The 24,044-nt window shown below is 40.0% G+C and overlaps 1 protein-coding gene across 2 annotated transcripts in view; it reads right to left on the bottom strand.

The window, feature by feature from the left end:
- The window catches only part of kcnn1a (potassium intermediate/small conductance calcium-activated channel, subfamily N, member 1a), a 48,513-nt gene that overhangs the window by 11,480 nt on the left and 12,989 nt on the right, over window positions 1-24,044 (bottom strand). For both annotated transcript variants that reach the window (XM_038718303.1, XM_038718302.1), the window contains exons 2-4: window positions 14,373-14,846; window positions 10,647-10,742; window positions 9,486-9,904 (exon numbers count right to left, since the gene is read on the bottom strand). In XM_038718303.1, the coding sequence (XP_038574231.1) occupies window positions 9,486-9,904; window positions 10,647-10,742; window positions 14,373-14,846 (989 nt within the window). The remainder of the gene's footprint in view (window positions 1-9,485; window positions 9,905-10,646; window positions 10,743-14,372; window positions 14,847-24,044) is intronic.

Raw genomic sequence — 24,044 nt, 5'->3', positions numbered from 1 at the left:
CAAATTTAAAGAATGTTTCAGTGAGTGCAAGTCTTGTTGATATAAATGAATTTGAGCACTGGCAAAGATGACTTGGGGACAAATATGTTGGGATGCTCCTCCGGGAGTGTGTTAGTTGCAGTAAACATGAGCAGATTAAACTCAAAGTGATGATGACCTAATTAAAAACTGCAAACCTAAAAGTGTTTTTTACAGCGCAGCCACTATGGAAAGCAAGCAAGCAAGTAGTAGTACCCTCCAAGTGGACTGTAGCAGTTTTATATGTACATTTTATGTTTCCAAGTAAAAAACAAACAAAAAAACAATTCAATTAAAGTTATGTTGAACTGAGTCGATAGAAGTTATCCATCCATCCATCGTCAACCGCTTATCCTGCATACAGGGTTGCGGGGGGGCTGGAACCAATCCCAGCTGACATTGGGCGAAAGGTGGGGTACACCCTGGACAGGTCGCCAGTCCATTGCAGGGCCAATAGAAGTTATTTTAATGAAAATATCTATTATGTTTTAATTAAAGAACACAAGATAAAATCGATATACCAGAATTACAACACCTAAAACTTAGATTTTAATCTAAATGGAGTCAAAGTGATTTTTTAGTCATGCTGGCATTAGTGATGACAATATCAGTCTGCCTTTCGTTCTATCCACCACTTTGGTCCAGACTGAAATATCAACAGCTATTGGATGGAATGTCATGAATTTTGGACATTTGTTTTCCCCAGAGCCTGAAGTCTAATGATTTTGGTGACACACTGACTTTTCTTCTAGCGCGACCATGAGCCACTTTGGTGATGCCTTAACTTTTCATCTAGCCCCACCATCAGAACAAAATTTCCAATGCTTTTATCATATGGTTTATTACTAAATAACTGCAAAACTAATGACATTTCCATCAGCCTCAGCTTATTGCTAATTAGTAAGTGTTAGCATGCTAACACATTAAACTAAGATAGTGAGCATGGTAAACATTATACCATCTAAACAGCAACATGTCAGCATCACCATTGTGAGCATGTTGAGCACCGCAAAGTACAGCCTCACAGAGCAGTTAAAATGGCTGTATGTGCTTCTTTTTTGTCTTGTAACAATTTATACTGCATCTTTCATATTTCATATACACTTCTTGGAAGGTTACATAAAGCTACAAAAGGAGGGGATGGGGGGAGAAATTCCTACTTTAAACAAAATATGTATAGTCACACCCTATGTTTGCCATACATCTGTACTTAACTGTAAGAACGATTTTCATTGTACTCTCATTAGACTTTTGTGTTCCATTCAATTCAGTTCACACATACTGTATATATTAAGAGGACAGAAAGTAGTATCTGCAGCCATCTTCATCTCTTGGCTTTGTGCCTGAGTTTAACTGGTCAATGAATTCCTAAACACACTTGACCAGTTGAGGTGCTCAATGTCACAATGACCCTTCATCTGATAATCAAACATGGAGGAGTGGCGGTCTCACAAGGTGTGTTATAATTGTACTTTAGCCAAATAACATAAAATATAAACAAAAGAGAGGCTTGCGCTGCTGAAGAAACTGGACATCAGCTTTTGATTAAGTGATTTAATGGGCCTTTGTTGCATGACATTACTGCCTGGTTCACCTACTGTATAAGTGTTGAAGGGAATGTAAATATTTGGTTGCACCAATGGCAATATGACTGCGCTTTAATAATAAACTATACATAATATATTGGTGTCAACCAACTAGGGTGTGAATCCAAAAGTAAAGAGTTGTTTGAGTTTGCTGACTTGCAGATTCTGCAGAGAGGCAGGCTTCAGGCCTCCGTTGCCAGAAATGATCAAGTATGTGTGTATCTGAATCTCATCCATTTTAAAGATGCTGCATAAGAACTTCCAGAGAGTCCACTACACTGGTATAACTAGTGACATTTTCTGCAAGTCACCCTATTACAAATAAGGAAGTCAAAGATGTAAACCCTCGCAAACTCTCCTATTTAATCTGAGCTCTTCAGTCAATTTCTTGTCAGAAAAGCCTTTTTTGACCTTTTTAGTCTACAACGCCACCAGACAGGACGCTCTGTTCATGAAGCCCTAAATCTTAATGTTTTAGTGCTGGGAATGTGGTAATGTCTGTGGGGTTATCATATAGCGAGTGTCCTATTACAGATGTTTCACTGAATAATGATTCCTTACAAAAAAAAAACAGTGAGTTCTCGTATCCCAGTCTCTGTGGAGCCTGTTAGCAAACTAGCTATGCTCAAGCTGGAGTTCACAACAGTCCCCATGTAATTTTAAAAAATTGTATTTTGCTCCCAGAAATAATAATGTAATAATATGCTTAAGGGATTCCATCTTATACCCAGTAGTTTTTAAGTTTACTTGCTGCAAACTCTGGGTATCCAAACTTTAGGGGACACAGACGAGCTTTGAAACACCACCACTTCACCTTCACTGCCAACTAAGTACACCTAAGCATTTTCTTTCATGTTCCCAGTCTTCCCAATGCAAAATACTTATTTTGCTGTACTTCTTTAAGGTAGCACATGCTCATTAAAACCCTTGAGATTGCCGACTGTTTTACTAATCCTTACCTACATTCAGGTGTCCCACAAAATGCCTGCCCAAAAAGGTTTCAAGACGTTTTAGTTCTCTTATATCAATTTCCAGCACTTTATCGCTTGATTGCTGCTATGAGACACATTAACTTTCTTAAGAGAAACTCATTCTATATCTGACAAAACACATTTAAGAGTAGAGAGGAGTAATGAAAGGACTTTGTCAGCTCTTATTACCTTGTCTGATTCTTTATCAGCTGTTTGATTCGAACTTGTTAGGCGTATAAGAAAGTTTTATAGCATCAGTTTAGTTTTAGTTGAGTTCAGGTCAGTGTGCTTTATTGGCATGAATGTCAATGCCAGAGCAGTTTGCAACAAGTTTTATTTTTTTTTCTCAAATTTTGTTAAGAAAGAAATACAGTATAACTATCTTAATAATGTCTAAACATGGATCAGAAAGGTAACAACTAGTGGTCTTGACTACCAAAGTAAGTCTACTAAGACTATCTTTTGTCTATTATAGGTGGGGTATGCGATTCTGCAGAAATCTAATACCATGACATATACATCTACATGATACAGAGAAAACGAGGACACAGCAAGTAATGTAACCAAAGTTAGATAAGTTGTGATGCTTCGGCGCTAACACGTAGAGAAGATGAGATGGTCCCAGAGCCAGCACACCAGCTCCAGACAGTAATACTCACAACTCTCCTACTGCTATAGCTAACATCACAACAACAGCATGTCTTGGCAAACTAGAAAGTAAGCTGAATGTCCGTGGGCAAGTCATTTAACATTACCTGACACACAAATGTTTGTTTCTCCATTTACAGAGCCAGAACTGTGTACAAACACCAGCACACACATTGAATGGACAGGGGCAAATTTATGTTTCCGACACAATGAGGAAACCTTTCAAATGGTTCTCAGCAATGTGTTTTCCCTAGGTCAGATGTTCAATGTATATTTCCATGGGTCAATACAGCTACAACTTATACAGCTTACTGGTGTTAGACTCTAACCTACACCCTCAACTTTGCAGGCAAGATAGTTTCTCACAGTGGCTGATCAGATACCACTCAAGCTGCATTTGAAACATCCATCTCCCTTAAATTCTTTTGCAATTTGAACTGTAAAGTTAGCCCACACCAATCTCTTACTATGTTAATTTATAATGAGAGACACACATGCTCAAAGGACCCTGCAAACCAAATGATCACCCTGAACAGACAGCTAGCAGACCGTGAGGCGATCTTTGCTGAAATTGACAAAAATATGTGTATTGGATTAGAATCATATACCCCACCTTCCCTTATTACATGTTATTTGACTGTGTTTTTTAACATTAAACACAATTTAACACAATAACTTTTGTTAGAGGGGGTGCCTCCACCCTCCTCAACCTGCCAGCACATTCTGGGACATTTAGGAGCTTTTCAGCTTATATATATTAACATAACCAAAAAGTCACGGATACTGTGAGTGGGGGGAGGGGGTTACTTTGTAAAGTGGAACAACTTTGATATTATTACATTACCCAGCAATGACAGGAGTGTGTTTTGTTAAATGGGATCGTCTCAGCAAAGGCATTAGACACGTTTAGTGTTATTTCTGGGTTGACTTGAGCTTCGGCTTGGGAATTGCCGCAGTGTTTGCCTAGCGCTGTATCTAGTCAGTGCATTTTGGGCCCCATTAAAGCTTTATTGTAGCTCTAATATTAATGCATATTAGATTTAGATATAGATTACAAGCTGTGGAAGTGACACCAAATGCTTAAAGATACTTTTGGTTTTGCCAATATATGCACCAATACAAAGGCACATGTTTTCCTCTCTGTCATAGCTCAAATCTCGCATGAAAAGAAATCAGTGAGACATCGATAAGAGGAGTCAGTAGAGCTAACTGATTCTCCAAAATCAGAGTAGTTCACAGGAAACTGATCTCCTTCTAAGAGCAGACCCAAGTGCCTGAGAGGACTTCATATACTGTACATTAAGGACAGCAGCTAAATAAGAGTTTTGATTCTCTTAAACAGGTAGAAAACACCAGTGCTATTTTTTCTTTCAGAATACTAATTTCTTCTAATTGTATACCTTCAATAGATTAAACAACCCTACAGAAAAAAAGTAATTGTGTCTGAAACTGGATGTGGTGTCATGTCCCAAAGTAAAAAAAAATATGTAAGTAACATCTTAAGGAACTTTTTACTTTAAGCTGCTGCTACCTGTCTTTGAACAAAGAACAGCAGTGGTTCGGCTTATGATCTTCAGTGCAGATCATATCTTTGGTGATTATAACTTTCACATTCTCTGTTATGCAAACGTGCTTTGCGGGTTCTGTATACGACTTTGCCATAGGCTGCAATCGATACTATGCATGCAGAGCGTGCATTAAAAACACGGTATCAGATAAAGTCATCAAACCATAGAGAATCCACCTGTCCTTGGGGGTGCAACAATTTGCATAAAATCCATCTGTCTTTGTGGAAGAGATGCTCATTTTAAAGATAATCTTGAAGGATTCTAACTAGGGGAAATGTGTATTAGACACTTAGATTGACAATGCATAGCAAACAATATAAACAGATCACTTTGCGATCCTCATTGTTAGGTGCATTGCTCCAACATTATTGGACAACAACATTGTTTTTCAATGAGGTGTGTCAGTTTGCTGTTTAATGTCAGATATATGCCAGGATTTGTGGACAGCAATGCTTTGAAATAATGTAAAATTTTCAGAGTTGTCATCATATGTTTAGCCAGGAGGATAAGGAGGCATTTCGCTGTAATTTAAATCTAATGAAAAACAAAGGAACAGCATTCTTCTGTATTCTGTAAAGTTGTAAAATATATCTGAATGTTTTATGTAAACCTGTGGTTGGTGTGACAAGTTCAAGTTGCACAGGTGTGTGTTTCTCTGGTTAGACATTCGGACAGTCTGTTCTTGGCTGACACTGTTTGTGTCTTGTGGCTAAGTGAGGACACAATCTGGATGTCAGACCTTGGGTGTAGGTGTAGCTGACTAGTAACTCAAGCCCGATAATCCAGCGCTGTGCTCTGAAGGAAAGTCAGCTAAACTTTCCAAGAGCTTCATGTAGCCTACGGGTCCTCACCGGAGAAAGGGAGGTGAGAAACGGCAGTCTCACATCGCCTCAAAATAGAGCGTTTTGTTTCAGATAACACAGTTAGAACAGGAGAGGAAGAGAATTAGATAACAGTTAAAGAGAAAAAGGAGCGAGCAACCAGGGAAGGCAAGGCATGCATGCAAGTGTGTAACTGAGAGATTAGGCCTGCTTGTTATGGATAAGGGAAGGCAAAGGGGCAGGGAATCAGTAGTGGGGAGGGATGAGGAAAAACTGCAAAGCATGCCACGTAAGATGGGTACAGTAGGAGATCTGCAAAGGATCAGTCAAGAGTAAGAGAGGGAGGGAGGGAGCCTCGTGGTAGTGAGGGAGAAGCCCAAACAGCTTAGTTAAGGAGCTTAGATGAGGTCGGTTAGCTCTGATGATGGGCTGTATCAAGAAAAAAGGGAGAGGGGGCCAGTGACCAGCTTTAAGTCCATCTACTGTAACATTAGCATTCCTCACAACTCCACCCTCCCTCCACCCCTCCATCCCTCTCTGTCCCTCTGGTTGTGCGTCTTTCATTCCCCCCAATAGGCATTTTCCAGGTAGACTCCGTGCTCGTCCAATCTCACACCGTACTGCCTTTGACTGGCTCAGGAGCGTGGTCAATGTGACAGTGTAACGACGCATTTACCAGAAGATACAAAAGTCACACACAGCACTTTGGAAAACAAGCGCCTCTTTTTCTCCTTTTTAAAATTTTTTTTTATTGAAATGATGAGATTGATAAGTAAACATGAAAACTTGCATGCTGTTTCAATGTTTACCAGAGGAGGGGACTAAGGGGAATGAGGACATTCAGTTCATGGGCATAAACAAAAACTGGAGACGCTGCATTCAACCCAAAACATAGTCCTCTTTCCAAAGTGTCTCAGTTTAAAAAACAATGTGCTGTGCAACAATGGAAAGCAATGCACTCATTTACCTGCCTAGCGTCGAACTGTGTAACACTAGTCATAGTTACCGATCAAAATCATATTATGCTAGACAGCAAGACACACCCCAGACCAAAATGACATTAACAAGTACACAAGTAACTTGACATTTGTCCTCTCCATGCATACTCAGACCTTCTTTTTGGCTACAGGAGACAAACTGTCTTCACCTCTAGAACAAAATCCTTGGGGTAGAAGCAACAGAAATCTGTGGAAAACCATTACAACACTGTTCAATAAATTTTGTGTGAAGGGAGACACATAATGGGATGGTAATGTGAGAACTAAAAGAACAGAAAGGCTTTTGCTCCTCGACAAATCTTTTGGAGTTGCTGCTAAAAATACTTTTTGTGCAATATGGATCTATAACAATTGCATAAGGAGAGGGAGAGACAAAAATTAGAAAAGACAAATTGCCCTCTAGCAGATTTGTGAAGGTGACTTGAAGGAGCTGCTCCATTTTAGCACAAATTTCCTCCTCCTCCTCCTCCTCCTCCTCCTCCTCCTCCAGCCCCTACCGGCCTAACCCACAATAGTTAGCAAAGAGACGCTTGCTTCAAAGTGCTGCTCACACGGTTGGTCTCTGCTGTGCTCCTATAGCCATTAAAAGTCTGTTTTCTTAGCAGAAGGATGGTGCCACTTTCATGCCAAGTAGAGGGCCTACCTAATCCTCCTTTGCCGTACTGTGTTTGCAAAGGATCATCGCTTAATTGTTTTAGATGGGCTGCCCCTTCTCCCCACTACCACCCCACCCTCCAATCCCACTCAGGGCAGCAGTGGCGCCAGCTCGGTGCAAAATGATAAGTTGTTTTTTTCCACGGCTAGAGAACGAGGACTCACATGGTATCCCTATGGAGCAGCATAGTGGGGAAATAGAAAGTACAACAAAACATTATACAAACACACACACACACACACACACACACACACACACACAAACCTACATGTGCATGCTTGCACCCATCCGTAGAAACACACACATACATGCATACACAAATCCACCCGTCTGAACACACATGTTATTCTGAAACTGAAACCAACGGCATGCACTGCTCATGGAAAGTTTGTGTCAGAGAATGTATGTGTGAGAAAACCAAGACTCTGCTAGAGATTCTGTGCTTCTCATCTAATCATGTATTTAAGTCCAGATTTCCACATTGACCCCAGCATACTATAAAATTAGGTTTGTCAGATGTCCATTCTCATAGTTTTTTTCTAACATAATTCATACTGAATTCCTGTCTTATATAACAAGATCCTAAAAATCCAATAATAAAAAAAATCCCAATGTAAAGCCAAGACATGTTCAATTTAAATTCAATATTTTGGGAAGTACACTTTAGATGAGAAGATCGATACCATTCACATGTCTGCACCATAGCTAAATGTAGCTAGAGCCAGCAGCCGATTAGCTTAGTTTTGCAAAAAGACTGTAAACAGTGAGGCTGGCTCTGTCCAAAGATAACAAACCCCTCTGAAGCTAACTAATTAACATGTTAGGCTCTTTGTTTATCTTTAATACGGACAAAAACCTTAGTGGTGAAATATCACTTTGCTGTTTTATGGGGGTTTATGTGCCAGACTATTCCTGAGCTGGAATCAGTAACTTTCTGTATTTTCTGCCGGCTATCTGGCAGCTGCTTTCCCTCTGTTTCATGGCTTTGTGCTAAGCTGAGTGATATCAATCTTTTTGCATAAGTCTCAGTAAGAAAGCCAATTAGCTTTTTTTCTTAAATGTCAAACTACTGTATATCTTTAAGGCTGGCAATAATATAGAAATATAGATAGTGAATGATTGTGCAGCAGTAGCCAACAGTAATCTGCTGAGCTGAGACATTACTAATAGTATACAATCTGGACAATTTGTTGTTTTGAACATGTGGCAACATTAAAATGAGGTGACACCTGTTACGCCTAACTGCCTGCCTCTGTGTTTCCAGAGGAGCTGGTCAATGGTCAGCTGCTCTGGAGGTGCTGAGGGTCCAAGAGGATCCCGGCCGGGTTGGGCGCGTGAGAAGGAGTGGTTAGTGACAGGTGTTAACACGGGGGAGTAGTTAAGAGGAGAGGTAGAGGAAGGGACGGGAGGGGAGGTACTTAGTAAAAGCAGGCGAGATGAGCTGCAGGAGGACGGTGAGCATCTGTAGTCAGGGCCTGGCTGAAAGCCTTCATCTGAGCTGATGCTTGACTTTAACAGTGCAGCACATGTCCAATATCATATTGGGTCTGACAAGAACTGCTGCTATAGATCTTCCACTCTCCACCCACCCTACTTAAGTCCCCCTTCCACTCCAACTACGCAAAAATGACTTTGAAACATCAAAGCTGGCATTAACGTCTCATTTCCCTATGCAAATGCAAAACGAGAAAGGGAAAAAAAGCTTTTCATTTCTCCCTGCCTCTTTCATTTTCAGTGAGAATCATGCTGCCCCCTTGAGACGAAGCCCGATGTGCAGTTTTGGGGAGAAAACGGGTTAGGGGATCCTGGGGGCTGCTCTGCATTACCAAAACAAACCATTCAGCAAACAAACAATTAGACACTCATGAATTATGGACAAGCCATCTAGAATAGCAATAAAAACAAGGAGTGGGGATTGCTGAGCTAATGAAACGTATATCAGGGTGTTTTTAAACACTCAAGAAATGGAGTAGTATGTGGGCGTATCAGTGTACGCCTTTCTGTACACGTGTATGGTATTTATATGTAACCTAGTGAATCCACACCTTGAACCAGTGCAGATGAGTGACCAAAAACAAACACTGAGAAGCCTGGGACAAAACAGAGACGAGAGTGAAGGAAGAAAGGTGTCTAGTAATCCACAACGCGTGATTGTGCATCAGCCATTTTGATTTTCAATTTGTCCCCTGCAACATCCATTATTCACAACCCTGTGTTTACCTCTCACAGACGCGCACAGTCCATGCAGCAATGATCCAGGAGGATATACTGAACACCAGCAGAACAGTTCCTGGACAGATGGTCATGAGGGTCTTCATGACAAAGCGTGTGTTGAAGTTGATCTTGTTGAGGGCACCGATGCTGCGAGACGAAGCGTCCGTAAACAGCTTGCTGTGGAGTAACATGACCCTGCCTATCAGGTAGAGTCTCAGGAACATGGGGATGGAGAGGATGATGTCCACGTCGGCATCGGCCACCGACGGAGTGTAGGTAAAGGCCAGCCGCGCCGTCCATGTGAAGACGTACTGGCCCGGGATGGGATGGATGGCACACACCAACAGCTCCAGCACGATGAAGAAGATACGCTCATACGTCATGGCTATCCTCCAATCGTCCGCACCATTGTCAACCATAAACAGCTGAAGAAAAGCAGACACACACCAAGATCTTGTGTGAGAAATATTCGTCCACATGCCACATTTTTAGTTTGGTGTTTGAGATTTAGGCTTTTTCAGCATTTTCACCAATTGTTGCGTCCTCTTCAAAGTATTGATCATTACAAATTTAGATTGTGAGGCGCATATTATTCAAATCAAACCCACAAATTTAGTTTGAAACTGGAGTTCTGAAAAAGCCAGCCTGAATTAGAGTAAAATGTGTACAAAAAGAAAGAGAAGACATCTAGAAATGTTCCATTTGGTGTAATTTTGTAGCCATAAAATGGCAATCAAGAATTGGATATTTCATTTAATTCAAATGTTATATGTCTGGTGCAGCTCAAGCAGATAAAGAACATACTGAATAGGGGATGTAATTCAGTGTAACTTGAAACCAAGCATAACAACAAAAAAGAAACTGTGATGCAATAAAATGATGCAAGAAAACCTCATATAATATTAGACATTTGGTCTACCAAACATTGTGTTTTTGGATTACTCTTAAGTCATGTAAAAGGAGGTGCTATGTATAAGCAGTGTTATAGATTTGTAATTGTGAATGTAAAAATAGTACTTCAATATTATTTATTAGATAACTTTTTATTAGCTAAGCCCAATTGCCAAATGAGGAATCCTTGTTATCAGCATCATCTTCACAAAACAAATACCAAAAGCTGCTGCTATGACAAATAAAACAACATTATTTTTTCTGTGGTAGACTCACCTGGATTTCCCGGGCATGGTACATTATTATAAGACCAAGCAATATAACAGTGGAAAGGCTGATAAGGCATTTCAGTGCAAATGAGTATGAAGATTCCTATGGTGAGAGAAAAAGACATGAAAAAAGGTATTAGAAATAGCCATGTTAAATTCAAACCCAAAACTGTTCCCTGTATTTATTGTAGACCTGCATTTTTCCATATTTCCAGAGTCTATATTTAGCATCAATAGATAGCAAAAATGACTTATTACAATATAATCAATTGTTTCTGAATAGTTACTGCTTAGCAACAAGGTGAAATAAGGCAGTTGAGCAAAATAGGTAAAATTCAAGTGAAAGCTGTGTGTATTTAATTTAATCTGTAAATTATATTGACAAACAATTGCTCCAAAGATTGGCTTAGATGAGTAGCATAAATGTCCCAATATAAACATGCACATACAGCGTATGCCCACAACAGTATACAGCTACACACACACACACACACACACACACACACACACACAGTACTTATTAGTTTAAAAGTCTAACTGAGACCAGATAATGGGGTTTTACACACAAACAGCGCAGTCAGGATGTTGCTAAACAATGCAGCTGCAGGTGTAGGTGCAGCCTGATATTATCTAGGGATGCTGTTCCCCACCATCTCAACTACCAATTAATCAAAGCCCAGCACTAACATGGGGACTTTCCATTTAATGGTAGTTGTAGAAAAGGAAAGGCTAGCATTAGCAGGGGGGGCACCACAGTGGTGATAAATAGGCCAGCTGGATGCTGCAGTGTGTGTGTGTGTGTGTGTGTGTGTGTGTGTGGGTGTGTGTAGATATGTCCATAGATCTAGGAAAGGAGAACCTGTGCTACTCAAGTCTCCCCTCTATGTTGGTAAAATGCCATTTGATAAATCAATTTAACAGCCATGGTGTAAAAACCCTGCTCTGCAGCAGGCTAATGATCCTAGGGTTATTATAATAACGACAGCGACAACAAATGACAAAAACAACAAGTGGAAATATCGTTCATAATCGTCAGTGAGAGCTGCTCAATATTACTCTGTCCTTCGGTGGTCCATATTACAGAATGTATTTTTAGCTATCAACTAGATTGCTTTGCCCCTCAGGTCGGCGACATGTTCTCAAGACATTCTAATGTCTGAAATTGTTTTGAGAAGTCCCTAGTGAAATAACATTGAGTAAACCAATTAATCCACCTGCCAGAGGTTCAAGGATTTTTCTGTCCCAGTGCTCACTGCCTCTTAACGTGTTTCCCTCCTTCAGGGCTCAGAAATCCTTGGCTGAGCTTTAAGTGTCTGCTGTGTGATGTGACGTGAGATGGAAAATGGACCATCCACAGCACATGCTACCTGTCTGGTGTTGGGGGGGGGCATACTAAGGAATCGGAGGTCATTTCCATTTCAGCTGAGGTCAGCTTGATGAATGGACTTAAACCCGCTGAGTAACAGTCACAGACATTCCTATTGACTTTCTTTAAACCCCATACATCATCCTATAGATTACTGCACTGACTTACTAAATAGTACAGACACACACTCACACATGTCAACAAAAGCATATTTAAAAATTTTAAATAATCTGACAGAGACAACTGGAAGAAAAATCAGTCCCTCGTGGAAAGAAGATACCAGTGGTTTTGTGTGCTTTAGCCCATTACCTACAAATGTACTTGACATTAATGTAAGGAATAATAGATGCAAACTATAGATAGAACTTGAGATTTGTACCAGTCAACTGACATACGTTTTTGACTGTACAGATCATTAATCCACAGTCAATATTTGGATGCCAAAGCAACCTTCACAGTACCGGAGAATTAAAAATAGCCACTTGTCACAGCCACAGCATCATGTGACAATAATGTATACATTGACAACAAAATAAAGGTGACAAATTATTTACCTTAAAGGACATTATACCAGCAAAAAGGAAGTACTTGAGGCCCCTAACCCTTGTCTGAAAAGACACTGAAACTCTACCACTAAACGCACTACCAACACCCACTAATGTAGTAGTAATTACCTCTGGATTATAAAACCCCTGTCCCAGTTGTTAGACCTTTGTCTTTTGAACAGTCTTAAAAGACAGGCAAGTTTCAGGACTCTGCAAATCCATTTTATTACATAGTGAAAAGTGTAAACCTGAAATTTAAAAAACAAATGCAACATATTGGGTTTTGTTTCATACAATATTCTGCAATCATGTTAAAGTTTCACAATAAAGGTGAGAAGTGACAGGTAGCACTGGCAGGTAATTATTAAGTCTTAGCGCCTTTCAGCTCTTGTTTTGGTTTTACAGCCACAACGTTTTGGTACAGTCTTTCGCTTTTATCAACATAGTTTCCAGCCACAACAGGTAGCTGTTTTCAATGAAATGCTCTGATAAACTCACTGTACATTGTCCTATTCTACACTAAACGGCAGAGGCACAAAGTTAGCAACTAGCCAGTGAACAGGTAAAGTTAGCTGTTAGCCAGTGAATACAGTGTAGCATTTACTAAGTTAAAGACCCCCTCATATTTCTAACAAGTTGCTGAAGACCAAAACAGAGTTAAAACAAGAGTAGATATTGGACAAGCATTTGATGGGTTGCCAGAAGTATGACTCCAAATTAATGCTAAGGCTGGATCTGTAAATAGGTAACTGCTAACTCATTAGCCATATAAACTTTATAATGCATACATAAGTCAGTCATCTGTGATGCTCTTGTGGTAGTTGGACCCCACATGATCAATAATGTTTAAATATACACATTCTATACAGTTTGTTGTTAGTGTGCTTAAACATATAAAACCACATAAGGTATTCAGTCATGTTCAGTTTTTACTCACGTATTGTTAAAAAGATTGTTCTTTTTAACAATACAAAGACACCGTGACCTGTTATGTGATGTCAGTAAGCAGCCCTGTAAATATGGTGGTGGTAGCTGCTCTAAGTGCACTGAGAGATCAATATTCTAGCCAAAATGCCCTGACACAGCATAACTGAAGGGCTGGTGCACTGGGACAGTAACAGGTCAAGGGGCGGTGACCAGGTCACCACGACCCTGAAGCTAAGCTGCCTTGTTGATACCCTTGCTCAAGAGTTCCTCTTGTTCCTAAAGCGTGTTGTGTTGTCTCCACTTTGAAGAAAAGTAAAAGATGCTGTCGGGCAGTTTTAAGCATCTGAAAGTTCATTCCCATCTTTTATTCCTATTGACCTTTCTCGTTATCTCTACTTGTCTTTATCTCTCTTTCTCTCTGTAAATCTCTATGTATGTTGCTCTCTTCATCCCCTTTCCTCTGCTATCCCTCTCTTCATCTCACTCTCCTGCTGTGAGGTAGTGATTTTAGATGCAGGCTTCACAGGGAACAACAGACAGTCACAATAGCACCAGTAGTGTAACCAATTATTTGGCTAAACTCTGATCTGATGGCAAAAAATGAAAAACAAAAGCAGGCCTGTAGCCTAGTCAAGAAATTACTGAATGAAAAATTTAAAAAAGGCACAATTGGAGATTTTATCCAATCGATAGACTGTTAGTCATAGATCACACAACACTCCTTTTGTGCTTGTGCAATATTCCCATCACCTTTGTTAGATAATGTATGTCAATGTCTGTGCTAATAATTGCTCTTCATAAATCTGACAGCTGCCAACCCCACACAAATCAAAATTAACAATCAATGACAACACACAAAGCTCCCACTCATGCATCACACACATGCACAGCCTACCTTAGTGTAAACCCCCCATGACAGTTCCGTCTCTGTCACCATGACAACAATCCCAAACATCCCGAAGATGAGTGCGTAGTCGCTGAGCCGCTTCCGCTTCTCAAACAGTGCCCTCCGGTGGCCGAGCTTGTAGCCAATGTCCCTGTTCTTCTTCTGCGGCGCCCTGCCTCCGCCATGCCCGCTGCCCTCCCTGACCAAGCTCTCGTTGGACGCCTTGCTGGGGTCTTCGCCGCCGTTGCCCTTGGACACCACCACTTCCAGGCCAGAGCTGTGCAGCGTCTGCAAGGGCTGCGTCTCCGAGTCGAGCTCCGCGAGGTTGCGGCGCGACGAGGACGCCAGGCTGCCCACTAGTGGTCTTACCACTCCGCCATTGTACTTGCAGGTGTTCATGGCTATCTGAGGGAGTCGGCCGCTGCTCTCGGAGAGGGAGGGCTTGGATCCAGCATGGCTCAGCTTCTTGTTCTCAGTAGTGGCCTGTGAGCAGGAAGAAGAGTGATAAATACAATAGTATCAACAACAAAAAGGGTGTAAAAACAGTAGGTGGGAGAGACACAGGTTTAGACTTTTAATAGAGCATTGATGTGGGAGTTACATCTATGTGGCTCTGGAGAGGGCAAACAGAGGGAAGGAGCTTGCAAAACAATTTTGGTTATAAAAGCAGACAGATTTAGTGCTCAGCAGGACATGTGGCCTAACATAACCAACAAATCAACACTTCTTGTTTACTCAAAGTATTCTTTCTTGAACATTGTATATTGGGAACTGGTAAGACGTGGTTGTTCATTAAGAATAGTTATAGCCTGTTCTAGGAAGTGTTGAAAAAACATAATCACACAGCAGTCAAAAGTTCACTTTATGTGACAGTGTGCCAGCTTTTCCTTCAAGAAAATGGCATCAAAATGTGTTGGCTCAAAAACAAATAAATAATGAATGGACTTTGATGTATAAATAAAATCATATAACCAATAGTGGACCCTACAAAGTGCAGAAAATTGAATTTTTGCGCTGGACAAATTTAGATATGAATGATTAATGCTCGGCGTGACCCTGTTTCCTATCAGAGAAACACTTCCGCAGCAGAGATTAGGAGCAGGCTGCCCACAAGAGAATGAAGAAGAAATGTGGACCTTCTCAGATCAGATGTACCACAGAGACAAATGTGAGATTTTTGAAACTCAAAGAATGATGTCTGTTGAGGTTATGGGCAACTTGGGGGCAATAAATTGTTTATTTTACATATTACATTCTACTGTATTTTACGTATTTTAACTTCTTTATCACCTACACAGAAAATTCCTATTTGTCTTTTTTGACCTGGTGCCATACCGGCTCTTCTCTTCTCACATTGAGTCGTCTATCACTTCTGCTCTTCTTGGCAGATAGGAGTGAGTTTCTGTCCCGGTTACGCAGACAGAAAATGTTCTATCCACGCAGAGGCTGTAGAGCAGTCACCCCAGAAGCATCTATCTGCCTGTCTATCCCCTGCCCTTCAGAGACTCGTGCAGATTATCATAATGGGTTATGAAAACTTCACATGGAACAGTGCTTTTTCCGAAACAAGTTGGGGGTGTGTGATAGCACTGCTGGCCCTTTTTATTAGCCTTGACAAAGCATGCCTAATGCCTTTAAATGTGCTGGAGGGAATAAAGAAGGGCAACCCTAATGGAAATTTACTAACTCTAGTCCTGTGATGCTATCGTCTTCCGCATATTGTGGCTCCATGAGAACAGGACTAAAGGTTAAGGATTAGTGCAGCCCATAGTGTTTCTAATCCCCTTTTCTGTATTAAATTGCTTTTTAATCTGTGCCATTAGGACCCCTCTACACTTTTGAAGACTGTGCAGTGAGTGAACTTTAGGTTTGAATGACAGGAAATACTGAATAAATAGATGCTGATATGGCAATAGCGACCAAGATGCTGTTATTTTGTTTAAGGATAAAAATAGAACAGGGAGTGCTGAATTTAGCAAATTTGATTTTAGTTCAACATATCAAAACAAAACAGCAAGTTCCTTAAAGATACTGAGTGGATTCAATGTCTCGTTACTGATTTTGTTCACACCCAAAGGGTCAATTCCGGCTATTTACAACTTATTTCTGACAAATGGATGCAGCAACAAAGATTTATATCTATAGCTTGATATATCGACAGATTTAATTATTTCACTGAACAATCAAAAGTGTTGACGCTTCTCTGAGTTTCTCAGCATCAGCACTAACTTGCAAATATGACAACTTAATATCAAAATGTCACTGAAGCACAGGTTTGCACAGACTATGACAGAAGTCCAACAGACATGATGAAAATATTGTTATGGTAGCCAGTGCATGTTCTGGCTGAGCAGCATAAGAGAGTGTAGGACAATTACTGGAGTGAACTCAACTGGTGCAAGCAATCAAACTGTGCAGTTCATTTTTGTAGGCCGTATTCAGGGGTGGACTAGTAATCTGGCATACCGGGCAAACGCCCGGTGTAACATAAATTATTTATTTATTTAACTGTTTTTTTAAAAATGGGTCAAAGACCGGCCTATAAACCACGGACAACGGCCCATTGGGTAATTTACTATATATGCACTGGGCCGGCCCAATCACAGCCTTACTAACCCCCACCCTCTCCCCCTCTGCCCTCTGTTTCTTGCGTTGCAGGTCAAAAAAAAGAAATCTTGGCCTACAGCTCTCAATCACTGTCAATCTTTCGCCAAATGACTTGCACCAAAATGTTAATTAACAAATGAAAATGTTTTGAGAAAGGTTTATTTGCACAATAGGAAATCCTGCAATGCAATATAAATATAGAAGAAACAGATCTGCATTGTCCAAAAAAAAAGTAACTTAAATTAAAAAATAAATTAAGTGTTTAATGCTCAAAATCTTCTGGGGAGGAAACCCCCAGGCCCCCAATCCCAAATTCATGAATACATAATTTTTCTAAATTGTATTAAAATATATTCTGTGCAGTGTCACGTCTCGTGGGCTAAGTGTTTTGTCACACCCCTAATCTGAGCCCTTAAATGTCCCCACCACTTTTCAACATAAAGTGACGCCCTTGGGTAGGGTGTGTGCCATGCTGTAGTGACAATGACGATTACTTCAATTAAGGTCAATGATTATAACATAATCATAGCGCTATCATAAAGTGAGACTGTCCCCTACTGCTGGTGATCACTCACTGTCATACAGCGCTGCATAAGCTATTTGACATTGTTTTTGTAGCTAGCATAGTTTCCTAATGCAGTCTTAACTTTGGCCCTGGCCATATTAATACTTTTTGGTAAATATTTTTTAGTCTTTACGAGTGTGTAAATAGCATAATCTTTTCCTGCATCAAGCGCTACAGCACATCAGCCTGCCAGACTGTACTGATTGTCAAAAGAGGATTTATTGCTTTTGTGTAGAAAGTAAAAAACTCTGAAGTCCTGTGTTGAGCTCAGAGTATTTTTAGCTTTATTTTTTTAGGTCCTGTGTTGCTTGATATGTTAATGCAGGTCCTGGACTATAATATCTGAGAAAAAAATTCAAGACAATTGCCTGTGCATGTTTGTAAAAAAAAACACTGTTTATGAGTTTTTGTGAATTTATAGGTTTATTTTTACACTGTTTATCTTACTCTTGTCCTACCACAATATTAGAGAATTAGAAACTACTCTACTTGACTGGGGACTTTTATTACATAAAATAAATTTGACAGATGATTTTATCCAAAGCAACAACACATCAGGCGCAACTTATGGTTCAGTATCTTTCTCAAGAATTGAACCTCTAAATAACAACCTACAATAAATAGCCACCCTGTTCTTCCTCCCGAGCTAAGTTGAAGCCGTCAACTGCCATTAACCCTCAGAGTGAAACAGACTGTCTAGTTGTGTCCCAGATTAGGAACTCCCTTCTTCAAAAGCTTTAACCTCTTTAATTTATCTGCTAAAAGTAAGACCAAATAACATCACTATGAGAATGTTGGTACAGTTATGACTAACCTCTTACTCTACGAAACTTAATAAATATAGAGAGTGAGGAAGATCATTGTCAAATTGAGGCATTTCTGTGGTTTTAATTAAATGTTGTCGTGCTAGCTCGTGGCATTTTCCAGCACGTATCCTTTATTTTTCTGTGTGCAATTGTAGTTCTTGTGTTGTGTGTGTGACTGTAAACCAAGCTACATGGCATCTGTGATACACTTGGTGGTTTCACCTGTTGTAATATAAATTTATGCAGGTCATGGGTTATGAGAAAGAAAGTGACAAACCAAAACTCATTCTTCGTATTGATTAACGTTATGTATCCATAGAGCAGAATGAACTCGGAGAAAGTGTGACTGTACAATTAATGACTGACAGACATGAATCTTGCCTCCTCCACACTGAACAAACAACACTCCCTGCATGGGCCCTCATTTATTTTTACCTTGGAATTTCAAACTGAACACAGATAATAAATTCCTCCAACCTTTCTAGAAGGCATGGTTTGGGTCCCTCCGTTCATTAATTTAGTTTTTTCTTAATGAAAATGAATCCCCCTTAAAACATCCCTATATATTGTGAACAGAAATGCTGAAAAATAAAACTCGTAGTTTACCCCTGATTTGGTTCCTAATTACATGCCAATTGATCAGAGTAAAATGGCCAGGTCATGGGACCACAAAAGAGCCTGAGATGTAAAAGGAGACCGTTCAAGGAAGTGTTGTTCCAATAATGTAAAGGAACAGGATTGATGATGGACACCAGGAGAGCAGGGTTGCTGTTACATCCTCAGCTTTAGTTACCTCTTTCATCAGTCACTGAACCAAGTCAAGAGTGACCCAAACATGGGCGACCGTCCCATCAGTCAGTTTGTATGAACACTGAAATATTTTGTGCTGGTGGAAAGAGGGACAAATAAGAGAGAGACTATCTGCACAGACACATTGGGGAAGTGAGACACAAACAATAAAATACTAAAATATATTTAAATAATATAATAATAATATTTTTTTTTACTAATATTACAAAATACCAAGATGTATGCCTGACCTTCTACTCTGTGAATAAGTCCTTCTCATACTTTCCAGAGGTAGTCCTCACATCACATTCCAAAACCTCAAAGCACTCAAACTCCCACCCACTTAGCCAGCCACCCAAGCTCCGTCACTTTTTGCATTGCCCCTGCAACCCGACTAAACAGTGCAGCGAAAAGGGCACGGCTGGCAGTGTTGCCCTTGTCGTCCCCTTATGCCCCCACAGAGGAGACACGGGGAGGCTGCCTGTCCAGCCAACCAATGGCTCAATTTCATTCGGAATGGCACGCAGCATCCAGGCTCTATGAAATGGAGCCTCATAATCAAATTGAAAAGCCTCAGTGCAGAACAGTTTAAATGAAGGCAACTCTCTGCCTCGCTCCTCTCTCTCTCTTTCTGTCTCTCTCTCCAGCCAGCTCAAATCTAATAGAAAATCCTCATTCTTTGGTGTTGTATAGGGCTACTGTGCTGCGGTGTTGAAGACTTATACATCTTAAAAATGTGTGCCTTATAAAGTTTGTGAGTTTGAGCATGTGGGTGCCAGTCTGTTTAATTATGTGTGCTTATATGCAGGGGTTGGGTGGGTGGATGTGTGAATATGTGTACTAGTTGAACAAGCTGAGCATCAGCCAGGCACTGGATTAGGTCGGATATTGACGCAGACAGTGTGCGGCAACGAAACAAGCACAGGGAGGAATTGTTTGAGAAGAGCCACGTGTATGTGAGATGCTGACAAGGCTGATATGAAAGCAGGAACCCGAAAGAGAAGGAAGAGCGACAAAATAAGGCAGAGATCTAGAAAGTGAGGGAACATGAAAGTTAGAGAGGGTGAAAGAGAAAGAGATAAATGAAAGAGAGGGAAGACAGCTCCCTGTGGGTGTCTCTGCCAGCCCCTTGAGTGATTGAGAGCTGTAGGCTACACACTCCAGTTTGTCCCTGCACACTAGACGCTGTCACATTTCTCTGACAGGCCAGCAGGCATCAGGGCTCCTCTGTCCATCCCTGACCAGCATGTGGATCATTACTCAGCGCTGGTAAAGACAGAGGAAAACCAGAGGCTGCAGCCCCTCATTCATGTTTAGGAAAATCCTCCATCACAGCTGTGTCTTGCAGTGATGGAAATAAACAATATATATTTAATGTGATCATGTTAGAGCATCTAATGTTAAAAAATGAATAGCCCAGGCGTACGTATCATATCTTAGTAATAACAGCATATTTTAAAAAGTTGTCATCTTTATCAGCGTCTAAGTAGAAATGCTATTTCCTTGCAGTAGTAGAAAGGTGAGCCTCTGTGTGCCAAGTCTTATCACCCTATACTTCATGTCCTTATATCTCTGTAGGGATGTCTGCCGTTGAATAATGGCTGCATTGTGTTACACCAAGACACGACAGTCCTACAGATTGAAGACAGGCAGCCTATGTTCAAAGAGTTTTCACAGAACATTGTCAAACTGACTTCACATGTCTGGGACAGTCAGCATTTGTGTGGACAACTGCTTGATGTGCACTGAAGTGACCAGCTCCTGTATCTGTGGGATAAGGCTGAATTGTGTGTGTTTAAGCACATGAAAAGCATGTTGCCAAGTGTGTTTTTCACCTCAAACATTTAGCTCATGTCTGATTGTGCATATGGTCCATGTTCACCAACATCTGCAACTGTATATTGATTTAATATGGATACTATGGAATGACATTTGATATTGTCAGTGATTTTGGCTAGGGCTCACATTTAATATGAAAATCAAATTACTGCTGGTATATGGGAAAAATGTTTGATTTGTAATGATTTGTTTGAATTCTCAGCGTAGAAGGTTCCTAAATTTACTGCTCTGCCGACCATCTAGGCTATTGTTGTTGTCAAAAAGGCTACTAGCAAGCCAGCTGAATGGATAATCATGACACCAAACCATCCACGAAGCAATGCGTGGAAACATTTTGGATTCAACACAATAGATGGAAAAATCGAACAAGGTAAGAAGTTTTACTGAGTAAACAGTAATGTTGTAACAATGCTTGTCACGTTAGCTTGTCACTCAAGTGAGGTAGCAGAAGCAACGTTGAATGCTCAGAGCACAGTTACAATATAGTTGATCAGGCAACACGGGTTGTGTTTGAATTAATTTAAACGCAGTACTAAATTGCCAAAATGTTGCATTTGTCTGGTTGTAAAGGCTACAATGCAGTTAAATAATGTTAGTTCCTGGACTTATCTGGAAGGTCTAATCTATTCTGATTCTGACTGCACTTATTTTAGGCCTTACCTCGTCACCAGATAATTATGTTAATATACAAATAATATGAGCATAGTGAGGAAACGTAAAATTGAACGTAAGTTTAAATTGTTCAACACACACAGAGCACAAAACAAAACATCCATACACACCGTATCTGCAAAACACTTACATCAATGTATTTAATTTGTTCTTTCTACAATATCTGCACCTGGCAGCTTATTAAATTATTTAAATGCTTTTGTTTAAACAATGCAAAGCACTTGGTTAAGGTAAGGGAAACACTGATAAGTCTTGAAAATGTCAACACTGATGAAGTGTGAGACAGGCCACAATGACTTTTTTGATATTTAACTAAAACCACAATAATTACATATTTTATACATTAAATACATTTTGGTAGTTGAGCTAATTATTCTTGGTATTACTATGGTCAAAGATGGTTTTGAATTGACCTTTGAGCACTGAGTAATACTCTTGAGGGCGTAACCATATGATCCATCTGTAATGGAAACTGCGTATTTGATATCCCAACTGCCACGACCACCATCTTGAGCCATTTTCAAATGCTCTCCATCATTTAGTGAGGACAGTTAAGTGGTAGGGGTCTGCCCAGGGGGGAGACCCAACACAGCGACTCAATAAGAGAATAACATGCAACTATAGAATCTACACACAAAATATTGTGACAATACTTTTAATAAAATCAAGCTCAGCACTGTAGTCGCCTCAGGGATGTTATAACCTTTACTGAGGCAATGAACTAGACTTAAAATATAGGATAATAGCATTAACTCACAACAGAAACAAGATGTGATTATTTTACTGTTTAGTTCAATGTTGTCATCATTTATAGATCATATTCAATCCAGCTACGAACATGAAACATGATGTGGCCATAATTAGTTTGCTTTTTGTGTATTTTACAGTGGTAAAATATACAGTAATAAAACAACAAAAAAGGACAAGAGAATAATAATACGTACAGAGAACAATATTGCTACTATGTGCACATTAGATTAAAAAACTGGAGAGGACTTCAAAACAAGTAAATAATGCATGATAAATGCAGGGTTGTGGCTACAGTACATAAAACAGCTACTGTAGATGTTAGGATCAAAGGAAAAAGAGTCTGAATGAATTCTGTGTCAAAATCACTGTCTGTAGATTTCACTGTCCACAAAACACAGTTAAAAATGATGGAAGCTTGATAACAGAGACATTTATTGGCTTCTAGCAAAGCCCACCCTCCCCCTTTCTCTCATTCTCTTGCTCTCCTCTCAGAGATTAACAACAAAAAAGTAGCCAAAAACAAAACCTCCATGGAGGAAAAAGGACATAGGTACATTGCTTGTGGGAATGTGTTATTGTTAGGACTAATAACACGCTGTATTCAACAGAGACACAATGCTATTATAATTAGAAACCAACAAGGTTACTCCATATGTACTCATGTGTGTGTCTTATAAACTAGGTCCTGGGGAGATTGGGGTTAGAACTGATGGGGGAGGTGGTAACTTTCCCTGTGGGATGCCCACTGTCTCATTAGGAACAATTTCAATTTCCAACAAATTAAAGGAGGGCATTGTTAGAAACTTGATTTGTAGATCAGGGCCATAATGGATGGACTGATCCTCGTAAAAGCTGGTTTGCTTCTCATTCTCAGAGTCATAACTCGGTCAAATGTGAACACCACCTATTTTTAAAATCAGTTTGACCCGAGGACAACATTATATGTGATAGCCACTGTAAATACATGTTCATAAATCTGCTTCAAAATCATAAGGCAACTCCAAAACTTGCCTAAGAATAATATTTATCAGTATCAAAGTAATCCAGTGATAGTTTTAGTTGTATGTACATCCGCTCACAGAGTTAGACATTGAAAACCCTTGACTTATAGTAAAAGAAAGAAGGGCTCTGATATGCACAGCACACACATTAAACCCAATCAATCATTCCACCACAGGTAAACTTTTGACAAAAAAACCCCTGCATAAATAACATCCTAGTTGCTTAGTGCTTTCTAATGAAGCAACGGGTTTATTAAAATATGATTATTAAATGAGAAAAGTGAAGGTATCCACAGCACTCACTATCGCAGAATATCCTAGAAACTATAAATGTCACTTAACCAAAGATGCTTACCCAGAGAAAGACATATAACTTGGAAAATGGCCAGTAGGGCCACTCAAAGCTGAGTAAGTCACTCACTAGTAGTAAAAAATGCTCATAAATGACACAACAGTGGAAAGCACCTCAGACATAACTCAGATGTGTGAGCGTGAGCAAAGTGCAGCTATAAAGACTAAAAGAAAGTAACAAGAAAAGGCTTAGACCACGCATTTAAAATGGATTTATATTTATTTAGAATTTTTAGTTTTTTGAACTGAGGGGAATTTTTACTGTGTTCAGGCTGCTATCCAATTGTAATTGGTTTAATCA

The sequence above is a fragment of the Micropterus salmoides genome, unplaced genomic scaffold (genome assembly GCF_014851395.1).
Source record: "Micropterus salmoides isolate LMB-PRFRI ecotype aquatic unplaced genomic scaffold, ASM1485139v1 Ms_hic_scaffold_14, whole genome shotgun sequence".
Taxonomy (NCBI): Eukaryota; Metazoa; Chordata; class Actinopteri; order Centrarchiformes; family Centrarchidae; genus Micropterus; species Micropterus salmoides.
Note: the sequence above shows the minus strand (reverse complement) of the source record. Positions and strands in the feature narration are given on the sequence as shown.